Genomic DNA, 24,479 nt, shown 5'->3' on the forward strand with positions numbered 1-24,479 from the left:
GAGTGCTATATAAATAATGGGAACACTTAAAGATGCCATACGGCATTTTTATAGCACTATACAGACTAGGAAAGAAGTCCAAAATGAACAGTCTCGTCACTTCATGGATTTAACTTATTGCAGGTATTTTATCCATGTTGTGCGTGTTTTCGTCCGTCGTCTGCAAAACAGGCGTCCGTCCGTGATGGTCTCCGTCAGTACAGAAGGAATGCCCACCTCTGAAAATACCCATATACCCTTTTGTAATTAAAAATGAAGAATGAATTAACTTTGGGGGTTAATTGAAGACTCTAAAATATTCATAGGGGAATGTGAGTGTAAATGTTTGTTTGTTTTCACGTGACCTGTGATTGGCTGGCGATAAGTCCGTGACGTACCCCACCTGTGGCCCTAATGAGGACAAACTGTGTAGAAATTGATGGATGGATGTTGATCATTTTTGTTGCTGCCACTTCTTCAAGTACAGTTATTAAGTTTAACGATGAATCACATAGAATATTTGTTGTCTGTGCGTAAATTAGAAGTGAAAAACACAACAAGAGAGAGAACTGTTGTTGGCAGAGCACAATAATAAAAATTGCATTGGATTAAATACCCGGTAGTCTTCTGTAGATAATAAACAGTAGCAGTCAAATGTTTGGACACTCTTTCTCATGATATTGCATGATAAGATGAGAATAATAGCAGTAAGTAACAAAACATGGGCGACTCCTTATGAATTTATTTCTTTTAAACGTTTGCACTTACTATATAACCTGGAGCACACATGCACATTCCAGTGATGCCGTCACAGTCTGCTCCATTAGCACAGGCACACACTTCTTTGCAGCCCACACCGTAGTGACCTGCCGGACAGGTCTCGTTGCAAAACAGTCCGGTCCATCCCGCTGCACATGTGCATTCTCCTGACAACGGGTGACAGCTAGAAGCAAACACATTAGAAGAAAGCTAATAAATATACATTACAAATTGCAGACATTTAACGAGGAAAAAGAAGCCACAGTGAGGTAATAAACACCGTGAGATACATTTTTTGCATGTTTCTTGATGTAACATATCAACAATGCCCAAATTAAAAATTTTCAGGTTCAGGTCATCAGGCATTTTTTCCTCTTTATATAATTTTAGTGGCAGAAGATGTTTTGGTCAACATAAATCAGCCATTATAATGTTCGGCTCTCAGGTCCTTTCAGTACCGTCAGTGTCCTTGAACAAGTTATTCCTGATACAGCATTACTGATGCAAAAATGTTCCATGGAGGCATTGTCACCCTGTTCATCAAATTTCTTTTTTTCTCATCATAATGTCTTTCCTATTATCTGCAGAGACTGTTGAATTAAGCTGACTTGCTATTCATCGTAGAATATTAGATTTAATCACTACATTCTGGGCTACGTTTACAATTCAGATTTTTTTTCAACACTCCTGGAACAAACTCCGATAAAATTAAATCAGCTGATGCATTTAAAAAGCTTCCTAAACACATTTACTGCATATATGAATGCTTCAACTTTTTGGTCACCTGAGTGTATTTGCCATTTTGCAGGGGCAGTCCTTGTCACAGAAGAGTCCATATATTCCAGCTGGACAGAAGCGGTCCTGGCAGCTTGGACCCTTGAAGCCCTCGTTGCAAAGACATGCCCCGTTGATGTGGTAGCATTTAGCCCCATTCTGGCAGTCACATTTGTGGGCACACTGTGGCCCATAAGTGCCGACTGGACATTCATTCTGGCACCTGTGATCACATATAATAGGGGACTCACTGTTTCAAAAAGTACTCATTTAAAGTTGGTTAACGAGAAGACAAAAATAATCCGCTTATTCTTTACAGGGTCATGGGTGAGCTAAGAGCGTATCTAGGTTGACAGTGGGCAAGAGGTGCAGTACACCCTGGAGTCACCTGTCAATCACAGGGCATACGTATAGGCAAACAACCATTCGCTCACAAAATCACACTTATGGTTGTCAGTTAGCCTCACCTGCATGTTTTTGGAATGTGGGAGTACCGGGAGAACACTCAAACTCCACACAGAGGTGAGAGCATGAATTACGTAATACATAATTCATGCACAAATATTGTGTCAAATAAATGCAATTTGTGGTCTGCTGGTAGACAGACACTGTGGGGAGCAGGGGCGGAGCCATGGGTGGGCCTGGGTGTGCACAGGCCCACCCACATTGACAGACTGCCCACCCAGTGAGATTCATGAAAAAATATATACGTTTACATTTTTAGTAAATTATTAAATTATTTGTGTGTGGTTTTTTATTTTTTTATTGAATATTAAGAATGACATAATTGTGGTTGTCTAAGGAAGATCTGAACTTCATATTATTCAGTTTGTCATTTTATTTGAATATATGTGTCGGGTCTGGAGGATTGTGCGAAGTGAGAGAAATATTCAGGCTCACCCTGATTTTTAAAGGTCCACCCATTAGCCACGTTCTGGCGGGGAGGCCAGCTAATGGAGTTACTTGATAGTGAAAAAGACAAAGATGAACTGTATAGACAGGACATCAAAATGAGGATAATACTAGCTCCCCCCGGCATTTAGTCAAAAATTAAATATGATGCTAATCTAACTTTGAATTGTATTTCACAAGGAGGATAAAGGACTCATCGTCATTTATCAAGTTTTTTCTAACTCACATGAAATGTACTGTTAAAAGCATTCAAATTCAAAAGTTATAAGGCCAAATGGACACACAGAATACGGGCACCCGCAAGCAGCACTCAAGGTCAGATCTTACAAAGACACTGTATGGACGACAATGACCATGAGTGAGCTCTTGCTCGTGCATAACTGTCAAGTTGTACACGTTTGGCGTAATTTGTACGGGTGGAAACAGGTGTGCACAGGCCCACCCAGATTGACAGACTGCCCACCCAGTGAGATTCATGAAAAAATATATACTTTTAAATTTTTTGTAAATTATTATTAAATTATTTTTTAATTTGTTTTGTATTTTATTGAATATAAAGAGCGATCTGAACTTCATATTATTCAGCTTGTCATTTCATTTGAATATACGATGTGTAGGGACAGGATGATTGTGCTCAGTGAGAGAAATATTCAGGCCCACCCTCATTTTTCCAGGCCCAACCATTCACCATGTTCTGGCTCCGCCCTTGAGAAGAACTCACGCTGTATCTCTTGTTGAAAAATCTCCTGCGCAGTTGGGTAACTAGTGCCGCGTTTGAAGTTTGAAGTGAGGCCATTTTTGACATTTGCCCATTTCGCCGAATCGTTTGAGATTAACTTTGGCCGCCTCATGACCACGTCACACGAATGAGGGACGATTAGTGGGCCGGACTAAAATCCACCTCCACCCTTGCTTATTCGGACCCTTTTTTTAAAAAACTTGTGTCCCCACCGTCCTCCGTCCAAAAATAGGCATCCGACCGGGTTGGAGGGATGGATCGTTCCGGCCCTGGGATGGACTACCCAGTTTAATTTTTGTCGCTAAATATGAGAAGTAATATAGAAAAAATGATGTAACCTATTTAAAAAAAAAATTTTAACAGTTGTGGTGGAGGTGATGATGCTGATGGTGTAATGATACATTTGTTTGCTTTCATGCAGGCATTATGAGTTCCGTTCCCACTCAGTGTTGATGTAAATGTGAGAGTGAATGATTGTCTCTCTCTGCATGTGCTCTGTGATTGACTGGCGACCAGTCCAGGGTGTAGTCTGCCTTTTGCCCGAAGTCAGCTGCCTTTAGGCTAGCGTTCCCTGCGAGCATAACAAAAATAATAAGAGGTGTAGGAAATCGATGGATGGATGTCTTAATCACTAATTCATTTTGCACATAATTTATTCATCACCGTCGCAAAACTTCCACTGTAATAAGTTGCTTTGACTTGATATAGCATATATGAGCTTGCTTGTGTAGTATTGCACAACAGTAAACCAAATTTGTGGATGGATGGGTCATCAAGAAACTGCAACATTTTCTTGTGGAACCAGGTAAGGGAGCAGATCTGTTTTTTTTTCTTTGTTAACAGTTTGGCCTTGAAGAATCGAATTTCAATCAAAAACATTTGACCCTTGGCAGTGTTAATGGGACACAAAAGAGCGAGAGAAAAACAAGCCCAAAACTAAAAGAATTGTTTAAAGCGAAAGTCAACTCAATCATATTCAAGAATATGTTCTATGCAGTCCCACTAATTGAAACACAGCATTCGGATTAATATTGCGTTTGTCGAGTATGAGTTAAGCAGCAAAATCCACCCGTTTTTAGCCATCTCAGGGGGCGGCCATTTTGTCACTTCTGTCGCCTGAAAATGACATCACGGTTGCTCAGGGTTCAGCTCACCTAGCTGAGCTATGATTGGTCATTATCTGAGCCCTGAGCAACTTCGATGTCATTTTCAGTCGACAGAAGTGACAAAATGGCCATCCCCTGAGATGGCTAAAAACGGGATGATTTTTCTGCTTAACTCATAATTCATATTAATCAAAATGCCTTGTTTCAACTAGTGGGCCTGCATAGAACATATTCTTGAATATGTTTGGGTTGACCTCCTCTCTCAGACTTCTGATTACCGTGAATGTGACACATTGTGTTTTAATTTACAGTTACACTACATTTTAAAGACAACAGGTTTTTGATCAGATTTCTCATCTGCAGCGAATAAATCTTTAGTGTGGAAACATGAGTGTTTGTAATGAAGGGTCTTTAGCAATTCTTCTGCTCCAGAACTTCTTTTCAAACCCTGAGAAGAACCAGATTCCGCTGCATTTATCTTTAAGATCCAATGAAAACTGTGTTGCCTCCTAATAGAACATTGTTTATGCTAATTAAAAGCCAAGCTAGGCTAACATCTCCACATGTTCCACACATCTGCTACTTGAAGCCACTGAGAAGTAGACAAATCACTCAATTAAATTGTCTTAGTGAGGATGTCTGTTCAGTATCATGTTCAAATCACATTGACTTACTGGAGACTCTTATCTTTGCTAATTCCATTACAACATGGACAGAGTGGAAGAGAACCCACTCAAGGAATTATTCCATGTAGGTTAATTTACCTGTCCTGGCCTGAAATAAATGGATGTAATTTGGTAAAATTGAGAGTAACAGTGGGAAGAGAGCGAAAAAAGATGGCGAGGACAACAGAGGGAGACGTGACGCTTCAGACTGTCTTTTTCTATTGTTGTATTGGACATGATGGACAACAGTCAACAACGTCAAACGGCTTATGATATGAATGTAAGAACTACCGTATATTTTGAGCTAAAATAATTTCTACTCTAAAATGATTCAACAAGGGGAATGCCGAGTAATGCTTTTCTCAAACACCAAATAATGATGTGAATTGAGGACTATAATAGTGGTTAATATATTGCATCATATTATTTCAAGACTGCATACAAATGTGCCCCCTGGAGAATGTGAGCAAGTTTATGGTTGCAAACAGAGCACCTGTAAAGTGCATATTAATATGTCCATATAAAAGATTCTATAAAAAATTCATTAAAGCGAAATCAACCCAAACATATTTTTTTCAAGAATATGTTCCCAGCAGGCCCACTAGTTGAAACACGGCATTCTGATTAATATTGCGTTTGTGGAATATGAGTTAAACAGCAAAATCCACCCCTTTTTAGCCAGCTCAGGCAGCGGCCATTTTGTCACTTGTGTCGACTGAAAATTACAATTACAATTAAAACTTCTCAGGGCTCAGGTAGCGACCAAGCACGGGCCCGCTTCAGAAAACAGGTCAGCCATGATTGGTCGTTACCTGAGCTTTGAGCAGTTGTGATGTCATTTTCAGTCGACAGAAGTGACAAAATGGCCGCCCCCAGAGATGGCTAAAAACAGGTGGATTAACTAGTATTCCACAAACACAATATTTACCAGAATGCCTTGTTTCAACTCGTGGGATTGCATAGAACATATTCTTGAAAAAAAATATGTTTGGGTTGACTTCCACTTAATTAGTGACCATCTACTGAAGGGTCAATATTCAACCAACTTAAAGCTGCAATAGATTAAAAATAAATGAATTAAATTAAAAGGCCATTCAACTAATCTATAACAGGTTAGTGTATGACAAACACAACCCTACTAACTGATTTCAAAATTGGAATGAGTTGGACATTTTGGAACCAATTCATCTTTTATAAATGTGAACCGCCAAAATGTGTAACAAACCAAACTGAGATGAACCATGCCCAGTTAATAATAAAAGACATTAAAACCCAAACCACTTCATTATGTAAGTGTCACGACTCATCCCCTGTCCTGCTAAGGCGGTTCCTCAGACAAACAAGGGAGGGTCCTCTTGATTGGATCAGTTGAATCATCTTTCTCTTCCTGCCCTCAGATAACATTCCTTTGTTTGTTTCTAGTTTTGTTTGGTTGTCTCATTCACACACTATCGCACGTACACTTAGATCCATCCATGCACTGTGTACACACTTCGGATATTACATGTTTACATTCAGAGGTGGCAAGGGTCTGTAAGTCCGTCACTGACGGACGCCCGATACTTTTTAAAATGACGGACTAAGCACTGATGGAAGTGGATTTTCATTCGTCAGACTAATCGTCACTAACCGCGTCCATCAGTGACGGACCGCTCATTCAGGGCTGGGGGTGGAACCATTCGGTTCGGCTTGAAAAATGACAGACTGATGAATGATGGACCAGTACCCGGACTGCTGACGGATGGCGAATGAGCCAGCAAAATATTGTAAAATGCCCACCTCTGCTCACATCCCATATGCCTTTTCATTGTTTAAAGTTATTTATTGTTGGCCTATCTTGTCGCCTGCGGCCCCTCATTTTTGCCACAGGCCTTTGAGCCGGTCTGTGACATAAGTGAGGAGACACATTTTTTCATGATAACAAGCCAGAGTTCCTTAAAAATAATTTTGAATGCGTTATTTCAAAGAAAAGAAAATAGTAATTACACTTTGTCAATGTGGTCATTATCCTCTATTTCTATTTGGATTAAGGATATTCCCCAAAGCAATTTGTAATAAATGTTATATCACCTTTGAACATAATCTTTTTGTCTTTTAATGTCTTGTACCTTTCTCCAATGTAGCCAGCAGTGCACTGGCACTGGCCGCTGATGTGATCACACAGGCCTCCATTACGACACGTGCACTCCAGGGAGCAATTGATGCCGAATGAGCCAAACTGACACGGCTGTGCGCACACAGGACCCTGAGAAAGGCGGATGACAAGACCTTCCACTAGTTATTTCGGCATCTTTGTCAAAATCAAAGGATACAAAGTTCCTCATACCACCCAACCAGCAGGACAGGAACACGCCCCAGTCACGTGATGGCACGTTCCGCCATTCTGACAGGGACATCGCTGCTCACACAAGGGGCCATGTTTCCCTGGTGGACAAGGGTCCTCGCAACTGGGCCAAAAGAACATTGCTACATTTTACAATTAAATAAGTTACATATGAACTGGAAAGCTAGAATTGTGAAACACAGTGGTAAAAAGTGATTCTTTTTAGACTGGCTATATACAGTATTTTGCAAATGTAATAGCACACGCCTGCAGACACAGTTGTAGTTAAAATAGCAACACAAACAGAGCAATATGAAACCAATTACTTTTTCCTGCAAAAGTTGCAATAGATTATACTATTTGAATGCACTTCAAATAATATTGAAAAATGTTAAATGTGAAAAAAAATGTTTGTAAAGGTAAACAAGCAATCACATAAATCAGTATATTGAAGTGCACTGTGTAATGAATACTTTGTGGATGCACTTCGATGTACGGTAAATCAGTGGCGTGCCGTCAGGGCATTCAAAGCCATCTCTGCAGGCCCAAACAACATCAGAAGCACAGACCTACATTTATCACTTAAATTAAGTGGTACTAATTTATTTCCAACAGTCTTTTGTCTTCATTTTCATAGCGCGTGTCTTGGTGGCCTGAGTGCCTTGTTTCATCAGTCCATCCATCCATCCATTATCTACCGCTTATCCGGAGTTGGGTCAAGGAGGCAGCAGCTTCAGCAGGGAAGCCCACATTTCTCTCTCCCCAGCCACATCTTCCAACTCTTCCGGATGGATCCCAAGGCATTCCCAGGACAGCCGGAGGACATATTCTCTCCAGCATGTCCTGGGTTATCCTTGGGGTCTCCTGTTGTGGGACATGCTCGGAACACCTCACCAGGGTCAAGTCAATCATCGAACAGAGGCCTTGGGTGTCAAGTGCCAAGTGCACATATGGACACCCTTATGTTTGAACGTTATGGACAATCCGTGACGAGCACAGACGTCCAGTCACAAAACACCACTCGGGTTCTGATCGGGGGGCCGATCCTCCCAATCACGGCCTTCCAGGTCTCACTGTCATTGCCCACATGAGCATTGAAGTCCCCAGCAGAGCGATGGAGTCACCAGGGGGAGCGTTCTCCAGCACACCCTTCAAGGACTCCAAAAAGGGTGGATACAGTCAGGACCTGTCCCCCCACACGATGGCAGAGGGAAGCTACACTCTCGTCCAACAGGGAGAACCCCAATGTACAGGTGCCAAGTCGGGGGCAATAAGTATGCCCACACCTGCTCTGCGCCTCTCACCTTGGGCAACTCAAGAGTGGAAGAGTGCCCAACCCCTCTCGAGAGGGCTGCTACCAGAGCCCAAGCTGTGTGCGGAGGTGAGCTCCACCATATCTGGTCGGAATATCTGGACGCAAACCCCGCCACCACGATAAGGTTGCGGCTCACGGAGGAGTGGCTATGTATCGTATATATCGTATCGTATCGTATCGTATATATCATATCATAGGATGTAGACATCTAAAACAGGCTGGATAGTGGCTCTGGAGGACCGGACTTGGGCACCCCTGCTGTAAAAATGGATATTTTAGGGTAAGACGTTACTTTCTATTCGAATGTGTTACAGGCATCGCCGGCGATGGACTGGCGATCAGTCTATGGCGTACCACACCTTACACCCTAAGTCAGCTGGGATAGTTTCTACTTGACTGTGGTTCAGAACAGGGTCCACAACACCCCTCAAAAAATGAAACAACTGAACTGTTTTATAATAAGGGAGCGATGTGAATAAATTGAATGGGGTCTCAATACTTTCTGAAAGTACAGTGTGATATATTTTCATGGAAATCAAGCAAAGTCCAGTTCAAGGCATTAACAACAATGAGGAGCTACCTACAAGGCCCCAGTGTATCCAGCTGCACAGAGGCACTCGCCACTTTCATGGTGGCACGTTGCACCGTTTAGGCATTGGCACTCAAGCAGACAGTCCTTGCCGTAGAAGTTGGGCTCACACGGCTCCTCGCACCGCCAGCCCTGGTAGCCATCTGTGCAGACGCAGGCTCCTGTGATTGGGTTACATTTGGCCCCGTTCCGACACTGACAGCGATTAGAGCAGTGGGGACCCCAGAAGTCACTTTCACAAGCTAGACAAAGAGAGAGAAGTCAACATGTGATTTATTACTGAACATTCATCAAGGTTTGTGTTATCCAAGAGTCACTGCGGTCTAAAAAACAAACCAAAACCTCCACGAGGATTAACGATAATGAATCCATTGGTTTATAAAATGCTACGGTACAATAAATGTATACATTTATCTAAAACATTCATGTGGAAGCTTAGATATATAATTAGTATTATGGAGGGAACTTGTTGAGGAGCTCGAGAAACGATTTAAGAAGAAATAGGTTCATTCGAGCCAAATGAAACCATTGCTGTTAGAAAATTAAATAAATCATAAAACAACAAGCCCACTCTATGGTAATAACAAAACATATATGGTGTATACTGGAATATAGACAATACAATTCATGCCAGTGGGTCCTTTGGATTTATCATGTCGTTTGATGACCCAGTAAAGAGGTGGGAGTCAAACCTTTATAAAAAGCAATCAAACTGTACTGTGGCTTTTCACACGCTGGAAATGTGCGCATTATTTTACAATATTATAATTCATTTTATAAATTTAAATCACTGCCGAGCATAGCCAATCAAAGATGCCGCAAGATGGTGATGTCAGTCTTGACCGATGAGAAGTGCTGTCCCCGTCGACGAAAATGCTATCAACGAAATGCTATTGAGAAGCGAAGATTCTTGCGAGAAACGTTGTGTGTTAAACATGCAAAGAAATCCACCGCAGTGACGTGCAATATTAAGACATGGGCTCGTTTCATAGAATTTTTGCTTCAGTTACATATCTTCAAGGCAAACACTACTGGTGAGAGTCTGAGAGAACAACCGAGAGAGTTCATTAAATTAATAGGATGGATTTAAGATGTAATTTTATAATGCAAACACTTCTTGCTTTTGGCAAGCAATCATTTTATAGAGTTGTTTAGCTTCTGATAATGTCTTTATTGCTGTCTTTATATTCTAGATATTCATACACAGCATTAGGTGAACCATTAAAAATTATAGTAAGTGTCTGGGTTAGTGCTTCAGTGAGAATTACGCTTGGTCCCAAAGACATTGTGCCCATTTCCAAAATGTTCACAACTCAATGATCTCACAAGATAAACACCTACAACTGGCTTGAAAGCTCGCCTCTAAACACCGAAGGACAATTTAGCCACATTATGCTCTTACCGGGGATACAAAGATGAGACGACCCTGAAAGCTTTTTATGTCTGTTCATCACACAGCTAATTCTCCCATTCTTTGTGTGCACCAGCTTGTGAGCACAGTAAATGTACTCAACCCACTGGAACAAATTATGGTGGTAAAACAGTAAAGACAAAAAAATATCATGCTACCCATTCACGGTTCCCGAGTACAAACTGGACTGCTCAAGAAAAAGAAAAAAAACAGAAGTGTTAGAGGTAACTGCGAATATCACCTTGATTCTCCTCTAAGATTTATCTGCAACCTGAGCAAGCTTTTTTTTAATAAGTTGAACTGCTGGATCTTCTCTATAAAATGAAATTACCATTGATAATCATAAATTATGATGCTGTAATTATTACTTAAAAGATAAATCAGCTAAGCAATGAAGGTTGCTTTTCGATGGCTCCTGGTAAATAGTACATGTAAAACTTTTGTAGGCATCCTCTCTTTAGCATCTCTACAGCCATTATCTATACTGCTTTTCCTCACCTATCCCAGCAGTCTTTGGAACTCTGAATTGGTTGCAGCCAATCACAGGGCACACAGAGACAAACAAACATCCACACTCACAATCACACCGAGGGGCAATTTAGAATGTCTTAACCTACCAAGCTTGCTTTTGGAGCGAGTGAGGAAACCGGAGTACCCGGAGAACACGCACGCAGGCACGGGGAGAACATACAAACTCCACACAGGGAGGCCGGGGCCGGAATCGAACCCACGACCTCTGAACTGTGAGGCGGACGCGCTAACCAGTCATGTCTACATTGCCACAACAAAACTCTCATGGATTTGCGTTGAAAGAAACCAAAGAGGGATAAGCAGTGTAGCGCATATTATATTGAATGTTTGGACAGAGCTCAGAGCAGACTAGGAAAAAAGCAGCATCAATCTGTTTTCATCCTACTCTCTATTTCCTTCCTTCTGTTACACATCTGCTCCTCCCGTCATCTTATGTCTCATTCTCAAAGAGGGGAATTCTCTTTATTACTCTTAACCCATGAGCTAGCATCATCAAATCCTTTATTCTCTCAAAGCCTCAATTATTCAGCAGCAAAGAGCCCAAATCAAATGACTAATGACTTTGATCAAGAGTAGCTCGCTGGCACTAAGCAGAACTTTTTTTTCAGTAAATTAAGAACATAATAATACCCTTTGACGAGGGCTTACTCAGTAAGGAACGGTTTGTCAGTGGTGGAGTCACTCTTTGCCGTTAATACCTTGGAGTAGTGGCGGCTTCTGGCATGTGCAAAATGTGCAACCAAATAGGGTGGCAATAAATATGAAATGATTTGTTTTTATTGCATACAGGCATGACCTGTTAATTATTGGGGTTTATATGTGCAAACTGCACCCATTGCATATCTCAATGGTGACACTGAGCCCTATCAGGGGTGTGGAACTGTCTTGCCTGTTTTCCATCTCTCCCTGTTGCAACACACCTGTTTCAAATGATCAGCTCATCAGCAAGTTCGGCAGGAGCCTGATCCTGACCCCGATCGTTTGAATCAGGTGTGTTGGACGAGGAAACCTCTAAGACATGGAGGAGGGCGGCACCCGAGGACTGGAGTTTGACACCCCTGAATTAGATAAACATGATCAATTATATATAGTTATAAAATCAAAAGAACTGTCAATTCCATCCCTCAAACAGAGTGAACAAGTTGGTCACTAAAAGGAATACCAACCTTAATTCTGGTGAAATGATAAACGAGAGCGCAACAAAACAAGTAGTGCAACTACAACTACTCTTATTAAAGGGAAACAACAAACAAAGATGTTTAAAAATAAACATGTGAGTGACATGATTACTAACAATACTCGACAAAATGTTGTCTAGGCATGCTGGGAATTTCAATCCATTCTCCAAATTGCTTATCCTCACGAGGGTCGCAAGCGTGCCGGAGCTTATCCCAGCCGTCTTCGGAGAGTTAGGAGGGTACCCCCTGAACTGGCTGCCAGCCAATCGCAGGGCACACAAAGCCAAACAGACATTTACACTCACAATCACACCTTGGGGCAATTTAGCAGAGCTGGGCATTTTACTAAAAATTGAGCGTCCGTCGGGCTTCCGTCTGTGTTTCTAAAACTATTACAAAAAAAAAAACAAAAACATTCCTCATCGCCCGTTGCAGTGTGTCTTGACTGCTCTGCTTGTCTGAATTGTACATTCTGCACATGTTACAACAGCGTGGCTTTGTTGTAAAAGACTACAAGTACTAGCGCAAAATATGACAACAGGTACCCCGGACTGCTGAGCAACTGTAGTTGTACATCAAGCAAGAATGGGAAAGAATTCCACCTGCAAAGCATCAACAATCAGCGCAATCAGTTCCCAAGTGCTTATTGAGTGTCGTTAAAAGGAAAGGTGATGTAACACAGTGGTTAAGATGCCCCTGTCACAGCTTTTATGGAATGTGTTGCAAGTATCAAATTCAAAATGAGTGATATGTGGATAAATATGCGTCTGGTTTATTGACAGGGCAAAGACATTTTGCTGCCCATTTTTTCTTTGATAAGTGTATGTCGCCCTCATAAGTGAATGCCTGGTGCTTGGACAAACCCTTTGCATGCCACTGGTACCACCTTTACTGAAAAAGGGTTAACATTCAACTGAACTAATTTCTTAAGGAGAATGTGGGGTTGGGTGAGATTAAAAGCAGAGCTAAAATCAACAGAACCGTTTTTTTCTGTCGTCTTGATACTGTATAATGTCTGGCAAGTCGGAGAGAGCCCCTCTGCAAAAGATCTCAAAATAAAAGGAGGCAGACTCCCTGGGCCTGTTTTGTTTTGGGTATGAAGAGTTTTTAAATCCTTTTGTCAATGTTTCTGAATCAATTTCAATTCCATCCATATCAAAATAATAAAATCACAGATCACATTTTCTAATGCATAAGAACATTCTGCGCTGTTATCAAGATTAAAAGACATGGAGAAATTGCTCATATCACTTGCCCAGGCAGTTTCATTATGGGCTAACAAGGATTTCCTTTTAACATCCATGTTAGTCATGTCCGATCAAGTCCCATAGTTTCTTTGTATAGCATTCTGCCCGTATCTTATGTTGCTGCAACTATCTGTAGGTTCAATTGCTTTTGCACCACTCAGCTTTATCCACCGACTTGAATGCCAATTTTTGAAAAGGGGTTTAATATTGCACCATTACCTTTATATCAAAAAAAAAAAAATCAAATACTACCTTGATTATAATTATTTTATCCTTCTGACTCCTCTTCTTGCCACATTTTCCTTTAGTCGAATCACCTGTGGCTTAGGTGGTGACGTGGTTAGACTTTTAGGAGCTGTAGACTCCTGGCTTGATCCGTTCCACTGAAAGTGTCTTTGTGCAGTAGGGATCATAAGCTGGGTGCGTGGCTTGCTTGTAATATTTGCCGTGGAGCTTGTTAAACTGTTCATTGTAAAAAAAAAACCTTGCAATTAATAAATGCTGTACCATATTTTTCTCATATGACTCTTTTCATTTAGTTTCACTTTTCAATTCAACTCAAGTGTTTGTTATTGAAAAGAATGTTTAGATGTATTTAGAGAGCCGGGAAGGGCTTGAGGTGATGAGTGCAATGTTTATGGACTTTATGGACTAAACTCACGAGAAATTGAAATGCTCCTCTGTCTCCTCTTTCCAGTCGTTTGTAACAAAAGGTTTTCAGTGAAAAACTATTTCCTGACACAAGAAGAAATTATGCAAATATAAAATCATTCATTAGCCATTATCATGTGGCAGTCATTTGGTTGAGTTGTTTTTCTTTCATGAAAATGCTAAACAAAAACTACTTCACTGTGCCAAGAGATACATTTTAACAACATGCAGGTGTTGATTTAATCAATTCTGAGCATGATCTTCAGCAAAGTGACTTGAGGGCAGTGACTTAATGGGAGCGGGGTTGCGGCCAGGGATTTGGAGTCCAAGTGAAAAAATATCACATGATTAGACCCATCACATATATTCTACGAAATGAATATACTATTTTCTAGGGCCCGTTTGTCATGGGCCCTTGGAAACGTCATCACTTTCGTGACATTTCCTTTCGTTGCCCCTGCACATGAGGCCTGACAATTAATAATCCAATCCAGCAACTACTTGAAAAATGAAGGGGACACTTCACACTGAAGTAAATAATCGGGTGAAAAATATTTGAGTACATCAGGTGGAACATTATCAACATGCTGATCCAACATCTATAACTTTCCTCTCGAAAACGTAGACTGGTGTTCACTAGTGTGTAAGGCTCCACTTGCACTCCCTTACTGAGGTTGGGGGGGGGGGGGGGGGCTTTGCTCGTGAAAGTCGGCCGAACTTTGCAGTTGGCATCGCTAACGGACGCTCCGGATTAGAGCCGAAATGGGCAAGACGAGATCAGTCTAACAAAAAACGAGTTTTCAATTATTTTTATTTTTCCCGTACAAAAATTGTTATACGGCGTACACAATTTGAAAATATCAAAAAACGTATAAAATATGGGGAAAACGTACAAGTTGACAGGTATGCCAATAGTAAATGTGTGTGCCGCGCTGGCGAGCAGCAAGTGCCAACAACAAACAGACGGCAACGAAGACGACAGGATAATGTTCGCGGGGTGTTCTGAAATTCCTTCCAATATTTAGTGTGCTCACAATGGCGATAGTAAACTGCGGCCAAGCTATCACGCTTTGGTCTTTCTGTGGTCAAGCTATCCGCTCCTAAATTTTTGAGAGCGCGCGTATTCTAAACCTTATGGTAAATGCTTTTCCGCATGTCACAACTGTGCACAAAATACAATACACGATTCATCACTTCCCTCACGTTTGAACTGCCATAAAAAACATTCCTCCAAAAAGTAGAATAGGATTCTCCAAGGATTCTCATTCCTTGGAGAGGTATACTAACATCATGCAAAGTTTGGACCTATATTACTGTAGAATTCTTTTCAAAAATTAGAGGCAAAGTCTGCACAAAATACAGTCCAGACAGTACATAAGTCATCATTTCCCTAACGTTTGAACTGCCTTAAAAACCATTCCACCAATAAGTAGAAAATCATTCCAGTGGATTCTTGCTGCGTGAGAGGAATACTATCATGATGTTAAGTTTGGACGGATTTTACTGTGCAGTTTTTAAAAAAGAATTTAGGCAAAATCTGCACAAAATACAGTACATACAGTACAGAAATCATTTCATTCACGTTTGAAGTGCCATAAAAAACATTCCTCCAATAAGTAGAAAATGGGGTCACCAGCTCCAAGTCCGACCCTCAGCCAAGTGATACGGACCACACTGCAGTCACAATCGGGTAAGTATACAAATGAAATATGTTTAATGCCCACATCAAGCATAGGTTTTTCTTTATTTGCGCACTTGGCTTGCCCATAATGGGTGTTAAGTAGCATGCTACATTATTGTATTGTATTTTCTTGAGGTTCTCCAAAATAAAGCTCTCTTGTGGATAATTCAAGCTCATAAGTTTGATATTAATATATGTCAAAAATATCCATTGAGAAAAATCATAGGAAAATTCATAAACAGTAGAAGAGTTCATGAAACAAACATTTTTGCATGTTCCCAGCAGGCCCGCTAGTTGAAACGTGGCATTCTTATTAATATTGTATTTGTGGATTATGAGTTAAAACCCTTTGCAATTCCACCTCAACGCCTAAAAAGGTGCACCCAAAGTAAATTTGAAGCCGTACTTGAACCATTTGGAGTATCAGCATAGTTTTGGCCTCTTTTTGAAGATAACACTATGAAGTTTTCTCCTCAACAGTCAGAATCTGTTTAGGTACTACTGGCACTGAATTGCGGAAGTTTGAATACACACCAAAAAAATGATTTGATGTCCCCTATTTTTTTTCCTCGAAAAATCTGCCTGGAAAATTAATGTACCAGGGTGGTGACTGAATAACAACAGAATTGCAGATAAAAGGCTTCTCCAGTTCCATTTCAAATTTGACAATACTACTAGAAAAAAATGTGCATTTTTACACAAATTTTACTAAGGAGAGGTCCAGGCGAACCAAAAGTATGCCATTTGGGCAACCCTTTGGAACCATGGTCACATATATACTCGGGGGAAAGAGGCTGCTATTCTGGAATGATCTTAAGATAAGATAAGAAGGCCTTTATTGACCCCACAGTGTTGAAATTTTCAGCATTACAGCAGCAAAGATATAGGTCACACAGAGACGGTGGCATAATGTTGCCGTTAATAGCCCCGTTCACACCGCAGGAACTAATTCGGGAATTTACGTATCTACCCTGGTAGTTTGCGTCACACTCGTGTTCACACACAAAAAACGTTCCGGGGCTGGATAGTTCCTCCAGGAACTATCCGAGTCCCACCTAGCCAGGAGGATCTTCGTATACCTACCCTGAACCTTTTAGTGGGCGTGCTGTGCTGACGAACACTGATTGGGTGGTTGAACTTGGGGATGTGTTGTTTTGGACCAGCTTTTTTTTGGGGGGGGGGGGGGGGGGGGCACACCTCCGGCCGCCATTACACAACTCTGCATTAGTGGTCAGTTGTGGTTTCATTTTCACTCTTCACAAACTCTTATTTCAAGAATGGAAGGAGTGAAAAAAATCGGATCGGTGGACGGATGAGGAGGTAATGGCACTCCTAGATATTTACGGGGACCAGCAAGTCCAACATAATTTGGACTCGGCCATGCAAATTATTCAACTTATTTAATAAAAGCATAACATTAACAGCAAACATTCAGAATCAAACCTATGTAAATATACGCAGTAACCATGCGTATATACACACCAACATACATCTACATATAAAGTATGAAGAAACACTCATTTTAGCCTGTACATAGTACAGAGGAAAAAATACTAAGTGACAGTGCTGCCGTCAAATATAAAAGGAACAGCATTGGATAAAAATAAAAATACAGTAGTGGGGAATGTTGAGTATTGCACAATATAAGCTCAGGTGCAGGACTGCTCGATTGCACTAACGTCCGCCAGTTTGTAGAGACTACCCAATGTTCTTGTTAAACAGTCTGATGACAGCAGCAGGCAAGAAGGAGCGGCGTAATCTCTCCTTTGCACAGCGAGTGTGTAACAGTCTGATGTGAAGTGTCTCATGTCTAATGAAAGGTAAGGCTTGGGGTTATTTTATCCTACATCCAGATTCATTCCAAACATTATTGAAAAAGAGTAACAGAAGCATAAACATGTTTTCTATAAATAAACGGGTTATGCATAGAATAAAAAGTACAAACGAATCTTTTGGTGTAAAGTGGAAAACTTTATATAAACAAAAGACAATCAAGCACACACTATTCACAAAAGTAACCCTAACCCATATGACAATTTTTACAAATTGGCAACATGCCAGTCATTTTTGCAGTCCGTAGTTGGCATGAAGCACATCACAAGTGGCAATATTACAAATTATTGACAACATGCCAGTCATTATAACAGTCCCTAGCTGGAATGAAGCACAGTGGCACATTGCAGGTGGCACACTTGACGGGTGTTTTTGAGCGGCAGTACCTGCACTGCAAGCGTCCCATTGAGCTGCTTCCTGCTATATAGACAAGCCTGTGGTGAGTGGAACTTGATTGGCTGGGTGCTGCTTTGGTGGAAGACGCCATCTCGGCCAACTTCAAAGCCAAGGTCTCCCTGAACGCCTTCTGGTGCAGAGGAACCTCTCCTTTGCTCTTAGCAATTGCCTTGTGTATTATGAAGGCGTTCACAATGGCAATGTCCAAGAAGTGGAAAAAAAAGGTCTTGTACCACTTCCTGGTTTTGTGCAGGACCTTGTAGTAGCCTATCAGTGCATCTGATAGGTCAACTCCCCCCATGAACCTGAGTAGAGAGAGCAAAAAAATTCAGAATCAAAATATACCCAACACACAAAATATTACAATCCCAAGTGCATAAAATAATAAAATAAAATAACACTAAACACACAATACATACCTGTTGTAATCGAGTACTGCCGGTGGAACAGGGATGTTCTTCCCTGTCCACTTCCCATCTTCATCTTTGACCCTCCGCTGGACTGTGTCATCGCCGTGGGCTTTGTGCAGTGTGGAGCAGAGAAAGACATCCCGTGTGTCTCTCCACTGGACAAAGAGAAGAGAGTTGCACCTTTGCCATCTAATGCTCCCTCGTGGTGACGTGGGGTTCAAGCTGTTTGATTTGCTTTTGGGATAGCCGATTTGGTGTGTGCAAATGGTTCCACACGCCCAGATTTTTTTTTGAAGTAGGTCACTGAAAAGCAACGGACTTGTATAGAAGTTGTCAACAAACAGCTTGTAACCGGTGCCCAGTAAGTCTGGATTGACCAGCTGCATTACTGAATCATAGCTGAGTCCTTTTCCAGTGAACTGTTGCGATCTGCCTTCATAAACAAAAAAATCCCACGTGTAGCCAGTAGAAGAATCTGCAAGGACAAAAAGCTTGAAGCCCCATCGTACTGGCTTGCTCTTCATGTATTGCTTCAGACCGATGCGGGCTTTAGATCCAACCATTCGCTCGTCAACAGAAATGGTTTGGTTGGGATGGTAGTTATTTCGACATGCAATCCTCAACTCATCATATAGCGGTTTGATTCTGAAGAGACGGTCATAATTCCTTGTTCCCTTGCGTTGATCATTAGCAGCATCCTCTGCTATATTGCTCATGTGCAGGGCCCGGCATATTCTGAGGAATTTTTTACCAGTCATTACCAGTTTGGGAAAAGGTAAACTGTACAGATTGTCTTTTCTCCAATAATCTGGATATGAGGAGCATTTTACAAACCCCATGTATATTATCAGCGCAATGAAACCATAAATGTCCAGCAATGTGATGTCTACCCATGGGTCAGTTGGCGTTGAAATGTGTTTCGCCCCATACTCATTTGTGTGCTGAGTAATGGTCATCAGTATAGATTTGGTGAAAAAAAGCTGAAAAATCTGCAGTACACTGTGTGACGCTGTACTAAGGACCTGAGGACCAGGGGGGCGTAAGGGTGTGAAAATGGGCTGTGGGGGTAAGATGTCCTCGACTCCTGTATCATTCCAGGGCTTGTCAGTTGAACGTTGCCAATCCCTGGCTTCACTGCGGCTGGTGCTGGCTCCCCGGCTCCGTCCTTGCCCTTGGCTTCTGCCTCTTGCTCCTCTGCCTCTTGCTCCTCTGCCTCTTGCTCCTCTGCCTCTTGCTCCTCTTTTACCAGTACCGTGCAGAGATGGGACATGGAGCAGCTCTTCTGAACTCGCAAACAGCTCCAATCTGGGCTGTTTGCTGAATGGGGAATCTGGGACCCAATACACGTCAAAATCTTGAGATTCAGGAGACCTATTGTGGAGGGAGAAAAAATAAATGTAATTTTCAAAAGGAGGTATCTTTTTTTTCTGATAACTTTGTGATATTGTTGCTCAGTAACCCACCCATCCCCCAGTAAACATGGTGAAAACACACCCACTCACCCCCCCACACACACACTTTAGCTGAGCAAGATCGTATTGATGTACAAAAAAAAGCAGTTATAAGTCAATTAGAAACTAAGTTATTGTGAGCCAACGTCCTGATATTGTTGGTCGGATCGCCTGTTTATTGACTTGGACACTTGGGCCGAAATCGCCCCTAAATGAGACATATAGAACACTCAGTTCCGATCGCTGCAAAATGGTCGAATAATGAAAATAGGAATGTTGCTGTTGCCCAAGACTAATCCACATGTGATGTTCCGCGTGCTTATTTATGAATGAGTTGGAAAACAGTGTGAACAGACCACAGAGAGCAGTAATGCGTATCTTCCTTTTCTTAGAGCGGATTACAACATCGCTTTAAACATGTTGATGCTTCTCTTTGACATCACTTCTTTTTACATCAATGCATATGTACTTGTCATCAGTGATTTCGGCGCATACGTGTACACGGAAGTGTCAGGTACAAACTTAAATTTAGGTGAAAAAGAACACGAGCGCGACCATGTCAAGTTGCTTCCCAGGAGCCAGTTGGCATGGGCGTCTACATTGAACACCAGATTAATTTGTTGTCAGCACGCCGGGGTACTTATTCCGAAAGTGTGCCAGGACGTGGCGCAGTGGTGAGGCAGCGGCACGGTAGGAATCTGTTGCTTTACTCTTCACCACTGCATGGGTTCAGGTACCGCCTTCCACTTTTTGTTTTATTTATTTTCATTTTTACTACGTTTACAATTTGTTGTAGCAATGAAACGGGAGTCGTAAACGAGACGTCTGGTATCACGTTTTTATTTAGATAAGATAAGATAAGATAAGAAGGCCTTTATTGATCCCACAGTGGGGAAATTTTCAGTGTTACAGCAACAAAGATATAGGTCACAAAGGGATGGCGGCATAATGTAGCCATTAATGTATATCATTAACGGCAAACAACATTGAGGATTTGAACAGCTATGCACTTGAACAATTTCCATGTAGCTTGTGACGAATTTGCAGACAGAAAACACAAAATGACTTTTTGACATGGCCCTAACGGCCACATCTGGAATCGGGAGCCAGTTAATCTAGAAGCCAGTTGAACCGGAACACCACCACTCTCCTACGCGTGCAACACTCAATAGCGTCCGTAAGAAAACTCGCCTATTTGCGCGTAAGATAGAAGCTAGCGCTAATAATAAAAACTGATCAGAAGCGGTACGCAAGTGGACCGAAACGAACATTCCGTACCGAAACGTATTAATACACCCACGTATACCGTCACACCCCTAGTAAACACACACTTTTGCTGAGGAAGAGCGTATTCATACACACAAAAAACAAAGTTATGATTCGAACAAAAAGTAACAACTTACTTGTTGGGAGAAGTGTGGGCTGATGCCTCGTCAATCGACGCCTCTGCACCAGAGCCGGTAATTTCGCTGTCGTCCTGATCGGACCAAACGTCTTCCGACGAATCGTCACTTTGACGAAGTAAACACAGCTCAATGTCTTCGTCTACGGTGAAAGTCCTCGAAACGCGGTTTGCCATATTATAGGGCAAAAAAAAATACGGCGAGTGTTTCAAACACTCGATGGATGCGTAAAGCTTCGCGCACGTGATGTAAGGTCACTGCAAGCGGCTTTGAAAATGTTTGAACTGAGGCCGGTACTTATTAAAAAGGAAGTACAAAGGCAAACCGGATATCGTTTTTTTTCCCCCAGAATTTCATTGGCTAACTAATACGTCAATCACCCGGAAGCTTCGATGTGATTGGAATGAATAATGGAGAACAAAAAAGAAGGTGGGACTTTTTACGCACGATATGTTCATTGACTACTGTAGACCGAAAAACACAGGAACAATTACTTTATTGGATTTAGTAAGGAATCAATCAAACTCAAGACTCCAGCCAATGTTTTGAAATCTCGCGTGGCTAAATCCGTTGAAGCTAACTCAATCTACGTCTGGATTATGACATTTTCTTGTACATTTATGAGGCTAAAATGGTGAGTTCCGTATTTTTTGTGTGTTTGGGATTGTTTGACTTAAATGCTCGCCGATTCTGCAGAAATGATTGTATCTTATAATGTGTGTTATCATTCGAATCTGTGGAAACTCAGTTTTCTAACCATATCCAACATGCCCGGGAATGCTTTAAAGTTGTTCTATATACTGTATAGCGAAATTCCCGCGGGCGGGACGCAAAAAACCCATCCGTGGGCTGCTGAAATTGCTTAAGCAGTGAAATCCATCCCATTTTAGCCATCTCAGGGGGCGGCCATTTTGTAATTTCTGTGTACTGAAAATGACGTCTCAACTACTCAGGGCTCAGGTAAAGGCCAATCATGGCTCAGTTTCAGAAAACAGGTCAGTATAAACTACAAAACCAAGATAGTTTTGTGGATGCCCACGATTTACAAAATTTATGAATTTTCTTTTTAAATGTTACCCTAAAACAGGGTTCCCAACATGTTGCCTGACCATTGATGGGACGTTGTAATTTGTTGCTGTAGAAGTGGTTATTAGAAAATGTACACTCTAAAAACAGTTGGGTTGGGTCAAAAAAGGAGCGATCGACTACTTGGGTCAATTTGACCCAACTTTCTGGGTTGTTTTTGCAGAAAACAACCGCAAAAATGGGTAGTTTTGTACAAAACAACCCCAAAAGCTGGACTGTTTTGTACAAAGCAACACAAGAAGGTGGGTCAAATTGACCCAATTTGTGGATTGTTCCATTTTTTACCCACAATTGTGTTATATTTAACCCAACTGTTTTAGAGTGTACATCCTGGCAAAGATTTATAGAATTTTATATTTCCTAACTGATTGTGCATAATCATTAACAGTGTCTTCACTTGAATGAAAATAATGATTGATTATTACACATAATAACCTTATTAAAGTTAATTTGAGCAGATTTGTTATTTAAGAGGTGTGTATCAAAAGGTGGCACTCAGTGTCTTAAAGGTTGGTGAGCGAGCCCTGCTCAGAAAATAGTTGACTATTACAATTCTTTTACTGATGTTTTCCTTCTTGAATGTTACCACAGATGCTTGCGCAAATGCTGCAAGAGCATGAAGAAACGCAGGGTTCGGTGTGCATGGCGGAAGAGCAGGGAAGTCTGGAAATGGCAGTAGAACCGGGCAATTCACCTCTCAATTCACCTGTTGATATGGACCAACCAGGCCCTAGTTGGAAGTCTGCTCTAAGTTTGACGGGCCCCACCAGCATGACAATGACCCACCACTGGTAGCACAAAAAGCATCTACTGTAGCTGTGAAGTATGTATGGCAGTTGATTTACGCACTACAGTACACAACAAATGTCAGAATTTTAATCGTGAAATTGAAATGATGACTTAGTCATATTTGTATTTTCATCTCACATTATTTCAGTTTAGTTAGTTGCGGTAAGTGTTATATTATCTTTTATATTCTAGGGAACCCCTTCATTACCTGCTATGGACACTGTGACTGCAGTGGAAAAAAATCCTCAAGAACAGCAAGGTCTGTTGGCACACAGACACCTGTTGTAGACACTGTGACTGCTGTAGAGCCCCACTGCCCCAAAGAAGCCAAGTCTATTGGCACCCAAACATCTGCAAGCACACCAACTACAAGAGTGAAATGTAATTGCTCGTATGTGTTTTGTTGGATTTGTTTTTTATGTCTGAGAAATGCCTGTGTGATTTTGAGTTATGGCAATGCTGATTTAGTATTGTGCACAAATGAGCTCATTTGCAGCCTGTACAGGTATTGTTGGCATTTTCTACTTGTTTTCTGGACATTGTGAAGTATTATGTATTAAGTACCTTCATTTAGTAGGCCTAGGTCCTCTGCTACATTCACTGATCAGTATCAAGTTTTACTCGTTTCTTTCACCCCCACACACTCATCTTGTTCTACTTATTGTACATCGTCACCTACCTCCAACATCTCCTAATTACTGTCGTTTACAAATATGTACATTTCAATAAAATGCACAATTTGGTTAGCATTGTTTTTTTCCAAGTTCGGAAATACTTTTCAAACGTTAAAAAAATCATTTGTATAATTTTTACAGTTACATATGTATCGTATGTGAGAAGGTGGAAGACATTATACATAATGGCTCTCTACTGAAGGACATCAAGAAAATGTCAGATGCCGAACGAACTTATGTCCTAGAATCATCCCACAGCGCCATAAACCAGTTTGCCCCAAAGATGAAGGCCTACACCTACCATGGCATGCTGGCCAGGTGAGTACCCCTTGGGTTTGGCCTTACCCTTTAGTCTCTCTCTTTTTTCCTAGTTCTTCCTCAAATTTTTTATTTTATTTTATAAAGGAAACATTTCAACGTGATACTTTTTTGTACACATTTTTAGGTCATTTGGATTTATTTTTTATTTGTTGCTTTCCATGCAAGGCCAATAATCAGGAAATATTTGTACTATAACAAATATGCCTAAACCTAATAAATGTAGACACATTGTGTACGCATATTAATGACAATACAA

The 24,479-nt window shown here is 41.2% G+C and overlaps 1 protein-coding gene and 1 long non-coding RNA gene across 9 annotated transcripts in view; one reads left to right on the forward strand and one right to left on the reverse strand.

Annotated features, from left to right (window-relative positions):
• Nucleotides 1-24,479, reverse strand: part of LOC147150535 (multiple epidermal growth factor-like domains protein 11) — a 143,608-nt gene that overhangs the window by 36,257 nt on the left and 82,872 nt on the right. For all 8 annotated transcript variants that reach the window (XM_086025415.1, XM_086025416.1, XM_086025417.1 and 5 more), the window contains exons 6-10: nucleotides 9,157-9,403; nucleotides 7,261-7,381; nucleotides 7,043-7,179; nucleotides 1,523-1,735; nucleotides 748-922 (exon numbers count right to left, since the gene is read on the reverse strand). In XM_086025415.1, the coding sequence (XP_085881541.1) occupies nucleotides 748-922; nucleotides 1,523-1,735; nucleotides 7,043-7,179; nucleotides 7,261-7,381; nucleotides 9,157-9,403 (893 nt within the window). The remainder of the gene's footprint in view (nucleotides 1-747; nucleotides 923-1,522; nucleotides 1,736-7,042; nucleotides 7,180-7,260; nucleotides 7,382-9,156; nucleotides 9,404-24,479) is intronic.
• Nucleotides 21,818-24,015, forward strand: LOC147150536 (uncharacterized). The gene is made up of 3 exons (XR_015086109.1): nucleotides 21,818-21,987; nucleotides 23,031-23,262; nucleotides 23,421-24,015. It is a non-coding gene; the product is annotated as an uncharacterized LOC147150536 (long non-coding RNA).

This window comes from Filicampus tigris, chromosome 3 (genome assembly GCF_054856515.1).
Source record: "Filicampus tigris isolate MCC_2025a chromosome 3, RoL_Ftig_1.0, whole genome shotgun sequence".
NCBI lineage: Eukaryota > Metazoa > Chordata > Actinopteri > Syngnathiformes > Syngnathidae > Filicampus > Filicampus tigris.